General features: G+C 40.4%; 1 protein-coding gene across 3 annotated transcripts in view; it reads right to left on the bottom strand.

The window, feature by feature from the left end:
- Window positions 1-974: 974 nt before the first annotated feature.
- The window catches only part of mroh1 (maestro heat-like repeat family member 1), a 19,565-nt gene continuing 13,403 nt past the window's right edge, over window positions 975-7,136 (bottom strand). For all 3 annotated transcript variants that reach the window (XM_024267100.1, XM_024267101.1, XM_024267102.2), the window contains 19 exons: window positions 6,977-7,072; window positions 6,386-6,490; window positions 6,144-6,279; window positions 5,904-6,016; window positions 5,668-5,820; window positions 5,529-5,585; window positions 5,303-5,400; window positions 5,037-5,202; window positions 4,777-4,946; window positions 4,562-4,699; window positions 4,368-4,482; window positions 4,136-4,282; window positions 3,994-4,060; window positions 3,801-3,922; window positions 3,524-3,673; window positions 3,006-3,140; window positions 2,782-2,884; window positions 2,527-2,592; window positions 975-2,446 (listed from right to left, as the gene is read on the bottom strand). In XM_024267100.1, the coding sequence (XP_024122868.1) occupies window positions 2,370-2,446; window positions 2,527-2,592; window positions 2,782-2,884; window positions 3,006-3,140; window positions 3,524-3,673; window positions 3,801-3,922; window positions 3,994-4,060; window positions 4,136-4,282; window positions 4,368-4,482; window positions 4,562-4,699; window positions 4,777-4,946; window positions 5,037-5,202; window positions 5,303-5,400; window positions 5,529-5,585; window positions 5,668-5,820; window positions 5,904-6,016; window positions 6,144-6,279; window positions 6,386-6,490; window positions 6,977-7,072 (2,214 nt within the window). In that variant the 3' untranslated portion in view covers window positions 975-2,369. The remainder of the gene's footprint in view (window positions 2,447-2,526; window positions 2,593-2,781; window positions 2,885-3,005; window positions 3,141-3,523; window positions 3,674-3,800; window positions 3,923-3,993; window positions 4,061-4,135; window positions 4,283-4,367; window positions 4,483-4,561; window positions 4,700-4,776; window positions 4,947-5,036; window positions 5,203-5,302; window positions 5,401-5,528; window positions 5,586-5,667; window positions 5,821-5,903; window positions 6,017-6,143; window positions 6,280-6,385; window positions 6,491-6,976; window positions 7,073-7,136) is intronic.

Below are 7,136 nucleotides of genomic sequence, written 5' to 3'. Positions count from 1 at the left end.
ATTGTTCTCTGGGAAGACATTAATAAAATAACGTTATAAAAAATAAAACGTTTTTGTGTTTTTATTTTTTATTTTTTAGAGGATTAATTGCATTTTGAGTGCAGTTGACCTGGAACGTGTCCCGTCACCGGATTGGAGGAAAACCCAGAATGTCCATTTCTACAAGAACTGACAGCATCCACGCCATGGAAACCAAAGTACTGACAGCTTTGTTAAGAGTAAACAAAAATCTAATCTCAAAGTGCTGATCCTGCCTCTGAAATGAATCGGACTTCATGGCTTGAATGATTGACAGCAATCTCTATAGCATAAATATCAGAGATAAAGGAACATTGCTATTGTCATTTGAAAGAATAAAACAGCCTCCTGAATATAACTTCGTTTTTCTCACTTATATTCTGCACACTGTATCAAAATATTTCTAAATGTAATGAGTGTTTGATGAGCTTCTCCACGCTTTGAAAAGAATGCACATCCATCTGAGGCTTCATCGAACATAACCGCCTGCAGCCAAATACTGTAGACAGCATACAATACATAAACAATGCCCAACTTTATTCAGGAGTTACATGAAACATGTTTGAAGAAAAAAACTCAGAGCTTTGCTGCAAATTCTCACAATAAATGACAAGTACGGCAGACTAAAGACATCTAAAGGGGAGTTAAACAAATGCCATGGTGATGGTTTGATGGATGTTCAGTTAAAGTGAAAAACAAGATTTGGTTGATCTTTTTGTAGATTCTTTCCCCAAAAGGAGAAACTCATTCTTTTGGCCTGGCTCTTTACTGCCCCCACGTGGACACAACAGGAAATGCAACTGCTACTTTACAATACCATAAACTTTTTTATTAATATTTGCTGGTATAAGCCAAATATGGGAACAATAAATTTAAGTGACTGGCAAAAGTGAGTAGGATGAGAACAAACTTAAACATAATATTACCCCCCCCACACAAATAAAAATTCTTGAAGGTAAATGACAGTTTAAATCTTTATTGAAAATACAGATTTCCATTGTCCAGTCTTTTCCAGAACATGAACATTTGTATGCAGAATTGAACTCACATGTTATTAGAAATAGCATTACCATGTCAACCACACATAGACATATATTACACTATAAACATGTTGGAAAAATAGCAATGATACCATGAGTACAATCAATAAAAAAAAAAATTAAAGTGTAAAAGCATCAAAAGCTGTGGGTCAAATTAAAGGGAAATTAACCTCAATTAAGGCAAAAAAAAAGAAAGCTATATTTTATTATTATTGTTTTGGCCTAAACTCATAACCCACAAAATAAAGCACACATGCATGCATGCATGTGCTTAAAAGCAAATGATGAGATGATTCATAGAGACCTAAAAGCTGAACACGTCTTCACATTTTTTCTTAAGAAACTCAAGTTTGAGATTTAAAGTGCAAAGAAAAATATGAAAGTATTCTTAATGGTAAACGACAGTGCAGCGGCCTTGAAAATTTTGGTCGTCAAAAACCCCCATGAAGATGGCTAGTTAGGTTTTAATTTTTCTTTACATGATAAACATTCTTACTAGAACAAACCAGTCACACAAATACCTACAGAGGTACAACACACATACAAATGTACAATGAAACATGATTGTTCAATTTTAGAGAGACAAGATAAAGAATAAAATGTCTACAGTCTAATAGAGTAAAAGAAATCTAACGGAAATTTGGCACTTATTTAAGCTGGACTGTTAAAAGCAAAAACTTCATAGGATGGAACTCTAATCACACAGAAAAGGCCAAAGCTATGGAAGTCAATGATTATTATGAACATTAGTCAGTTTTGTAGGAGTTAAGAGTGTTTCCCGTTTCATTTCATGGTTATGAGACTAAAACCCTGTTAGCATGGATGGATTGTGGATCAGGCGTACTTCAAGTGAGTTCCATTTTGCTGTTACTGCTCATGTATTATTGCACATTTAACATCTGAAGAGACTACATCTATTCTAAAATATTAGTTTTTGTTCTTTTCAACAAAACATTGGACACGTTTAGTAAAATTAGAACAAATCTATTGCATCCTAAAACACGGTCTATAAACACGGTCCTTAGTCACCAAAACATGGTTAACCATTAAGTCATTCAAGTACCATAGGTTAAGTGAAAAGAGGCTAAACAATGTTAGGTTTATGTGCATGCTTCCAGTGCTCACTGGTATGAAAAAGGAACATCTACTAATGTGACTACTTTCTTTCTTGGTCGGTTTGGTTGAAATTTTTGCTGAAGTTTTGGCTACATTTTGCAAACGGAATGGAGGTTTTGCTCTTTGCTATGCATTTCTTGAAGAGATCTGTGGAATGATGAACCCTGACCAAAGATCAGAATGTGTGTGGGGGAGTCAGTGAAATTGGCCCATGGCTTCAGCGGCCTTCACTCGAACCACAGGGTCTGAATCCTGAAGCAGCAGCACTAAACCTGTAAAAACATTAACACACATGCATGAGTTATAAAAAATAACACCAAATCATGTCTTATTTTGAAGGACGTGAAGTCACCTTTTGTGACTGTGGGCATGTTGAGTTGGGAGAAGTGCTCTTGTTGAAGATTGCCCAGTAGAAACCCTGATGACAGATGAATGAATCAGACCACAATAGACCACAAAAGTTCACATTTACATGTCATAAGAGACTAGAGGAGGCTTCAAATTCTTCAAGTGGCTACTGGTTGATATTCTGAGAAACAGAAATAATCACAAGAAATACCATCAAGTATTTTTTGCTTTCCAGGAGCAGATGGAGGAGCTACAGTACCTATAAACATGGCAGCTGCTGCTCGGACTTCAGGCCAGTTACTCTTGAAGAACTGGATCACTGAGATGTGGTAGAAGTTCAGCATGCCAGGAAAATCCTGAATCTATCACCAATAAAACATGCACAGAATATCAAAAATTCTGCTCTCGTTTCTATAAATATAAAATAGCAAAAGTTAGCCAAAGTACATTTCCTAAAGCTCATCCTCAGAGAGTACCGCTTACCAGATACTTGGTGAGATCGTTGATGAACTCTCCGTAGTGCAAGCTCTTGTCCTCATGGAGATGGTTCTGAAACATGGCTGTGATCTGCTCTGAACCCACCACAGGAGCACACACTCGCATGGCAAACTTGCAAGCCTGGAAAACCCCCAAAATAAATAAGTACAAAAAAATGAATTCTAGTATGAATAACCCAGTTGCTTTCCACAACGCTGATGTTAGCTTCCGATTCGGGCACTAAAGGAACATTCTACTGTGTTTTTCACACTTAGACCGCCTAAAAACCACTGGACCCAGACTGCTCAAATCTGGATTAAATTGTGCTTTGGGTAGTAAAGAATACGTTAAATACAGTTTATGTATTATTTAAAGCATATTTTAATCCAGTTATGAGCAACCTGGATCCAGCGGTTCAGGACCTGTTAGGCGGTCCAGGTGTAATAGCTGTGAATCGCAAGCTAACTAGAGTTGTTTCCCCACTCAGAAAGCACAACGTGTAGTTATTTTTTCCTCGGTTGTACCTTGACCACCTGTGGGTTTGGATCAACCAGGTGTAACAGCAGGCTGACCAGAACATTGTGGATCTGGTCTTTAAACACAGGCTCTCCTGAACCAAACTTGGAGAGGTTTCCCATCAGAAGGATGGAGGCGTGGCGGATGTCGTCATTCTCCTGAAGAAGTAGAGGACACAGATATCAGGTCTGTATAGGAGAAGCTCCAGATTCATTTTTTAAAGTAGTCTATTAGTACACTTAACATAAAAACATGTATGACACTTTTTCTGACAGTCAGACTTACACTCTCCAAGAATGGTTTGATCTTCATGAAGATGTAAACTACGAGCAGGTGGATGTTCTTCTCGTCCAGGTGTTGAAGGACCTTGGACAGTCCAGACATGGCCTCATGGGTAATCAGCTTACCTGCAGAAAGGAGGAGGTGACTGTAATTGAGGAGTCTTTTTTACACTAGTTATCAGTACCTTTTCACCCACCGGGATCATCCTTCTCCTCCATCCCTGAGCTCATGGCTGCCAGCAGCTCCTTGGCATATTTGTTGACCTTTTGGCAGCAGAAACCGAGCAGTGAGAGAACCGACACCTTAAAGAATCTCTATGGGCCTCTGTCTCCGTTTACCTTTTCAGGCGATCCCACGGCGATGTTCCCCAACCCTCGAACGGCCAGCATGCGAACGGTGCAGCACGGGTCTGATACCCTCTCCATCATGTTGTTGAGTAACACGTCGATTAGCATCAGCTCCGTCACCACGTGGTGGTTCAGCAGCTGACATGAAGGAACCACAAAGAGAAGACCATGTTGTTAGTGCTCTGCAGCTTCTGCTCCTCAGAAAACATGCTGTTCTCGTCACCTCGGAGAAGAAAGCAGTGACGGTGATTCTCTGACATTCATAAATGTTGTTCAGGAACGGACACAGACACTCTATGATAGCAGGTAACCTGGGCCCAGCGTGCTTCGCCATCGCCCTGTACGTAAAATAACAAATTGCTGACCGTCTTCACTTGTGGCTTTTGGGTTCGTTTTTCTCATCACTAGATGTGTTACCTTGCTAATAAAGTCACTCCCATAATGTGTGTACTTGGCTCCTTTATTGCATCCCAAGCTTTATCTTCTTCCAGCCTTTTGGACACTTCATCTAACTGAACTCGAGCCAACAAGATTCTGAGAGCGTCAGCCGCTACCCTGAAACAGCAGACGGGGAAAATAAGTACTTTTTTGATCAAACTGATTTGACTAGACATGGGGATCAAGGTTCCTACCCCGCTACATGGATGGCTCCAGCGTTTTTGGTGTTGTTGTCTTTAGGTGCGGAGACGCCGACGCTTGCTCCCAGTCTGACAGTGAGGCAGGAGAAGAGGCGAGGAAACAGACTGACTGTGGGCTCCTGGCAGTGACCGTTTAGAAGGAGCTCTTTGAGACCACATGTCATCTGAACACAGAGAACATACCAACATGAAGGGAATGTCCCATCACCCTTTAACTATTATAGAGAGTGCAGCCTTCAAGTGTGACGACTTACAGCCAGAGGTGGACCGGTGGCCACCTTTGTAGTCCCTCCCCTTATCATCATCTCCTTCTTGTCAACATAAGGTGCCATGACGACGAGCTTCTCCATCACTATTTCTATAATCTGAGTGGCTACTATTGGGTCTGCTCCCAAAGCCATCCACATCTCACTGGTCCAGCTGCTCAGCAAAATAAAACATTTATTGCAATTTATGGAAGAGGCTTGAAGGTAAAGTAAAAAGAAGAAACATTTAGTGGACAAACAGTTTGAACACAAACCCGTCATAAGGAAGCGGCTGGTTAATCAGTGTGTTGATAACAGTCTGCAGATGCTGAGATGCTAGAATCAGTACCGTCTGTCCCACTGCCACTCTCACCTGAAAAATCAAAACAGAACATTTTTGATTTTATTGTTGTTTATGTAGAACACTTGTTAAGTTCATTTTGACCATTCCTAAATTAAATTCCTAAACTAAATGTGTAGACATGGTAAAATATTACTCACTTGTTCCTCTGTGATGTTTTGCAGACGCACGTGAAGCACCTCCAGCATCTCTGGGACCTACAGCACACATCATGACAAACGGTTAACCTAAAGGGCTTTATTAGCATACACATGCGTGTGTGTTTAGAGGAAACTTTACCAGATCTTGCAGTCCACCTCCTCTGTTCTTCAGCAGAGTATTGAGAATGACGGATGAAGCCCGGCAGCAGTTGGTTTGAGTGTCGACCAGCCCTTCAAACAACATGAAGACCAGCGTGGTCAGCTGCTGCTGAGGCAGACGCTTGCTCATCACCTGAGAAGACAGTATTTACAGTCTGCATGTTTAGGGGGACACAGTTGAACATTTCGGACATTTTGGAGTGGTTCTGCATTCACCTTGGTAAGATCTGAACAGGTCTTGTAAAGAACAGAATGGTCAGGGTTTTCTAGCTGATCCTTAAAGGGCAGCAGACTTTCAACGGCCTCGTCTTTATAATCCAAGGAGAACCCTACAAAAAAAGACATTTAAATAAAAATAAAGTCTGAAATGAGCACACAGATCTGCTAACTTCTTACCCCTAATATAACAGACTGAAGTCAGTATCTTTGTGTACATTTTTTCACATAAATGTGTACCTTCATATCGCAGCTGGATGTAAAGCAGGGAGTAAATGCAGTCGATAGCAGCAGCACGGATGGCAGGAAGAGGATCAGAACATCGAGGAGAAAGTCGACCCAACAACGCTCCAACGTTATGAAAGGATACCATGTTCTGGACAAACCAACACAAAAATGCGACACACAACGCATGTCAATGCTAATGCTAGTCACCAAGCAGACTTCAGAGTTTGGATGCTCAGAGATGGAGGATCTCTGACCTTAACGTTCAGGTTGTCCAGAAAGTAAGCTAGTATGTGAGCGGTGACTGTGATGGCTCTCTCCCTCTCATGGTCCCGCCCAGAGCTCAGCCACGTTTCAATGTGCTGCAAGAACACAACACATGGTCTCATAAAACTAACTCAATACAACAAGAAAAAGCATAAATATGCACATTACAAATGTATGCATTTACTAAAAAGCATGAGAAGAATTTCAGCTGCAGCTCACTGCAAAAACAGGTCCGTAGAAATGAGTCAAAAATTCTTACAGTTTAAAAGTTTTTTTTAAAATAAGCAAAACGATCTGCCAATGGGGTAAGAAAAATGTTCTTCCAAAGAATTCTTATTTTAACAAAAACTGCTATTTATTTTGCTATAGAAAAACATATTTTTTTTTTTGCAAGATGAGGATATTTTTCTTGAAAAAAAGGGTATTTTGAATTTAGGATTCAGTTTTTGCAGTGCATACACATCTCACCTGAATCTGCTGACAACTAAAGTGATTTTTATGTATAATAAAAAAAGGGTAAAATGTACGTGGCACCAAAATATATGGGATCAAAGTAAACATAAGACATGATTAAGTCTCACCTTAAAGACATTCTGCAGACCGTCAGGTGTGGGATCTCTGGCCAGTACGCTCTTCAGCAGCTCCTGCAGTGCAGCCAGCGTGTCTTTGTAGAGGGCCTGTGCAGACAATTTCAACAGTTTTACGGGTTAACATGGGCAAATTTGGATTTGGCAACTTCTT

The sequence above is a fragment of the Oryzias melastigma genome, linkage group LG16 (assembly GCF_002922805.2).
Source record: "Oryzias melastigma strain HK-1 linkage group LG16, ASM292280v2, whole genome shotgun sequence".
NCBI classification, from domain to species: domain Eukaryota; kingdom Metazoa; phylum Chordata; class Actinopteri; order Beloniformes; family Adrianichthyidae; genus Oryzias; species Oryzias melastigma.
Note: the sequence above shows the minus strand (reverse complement) of the source record. Positions and strands in the feature narration are given on the sequence as shown.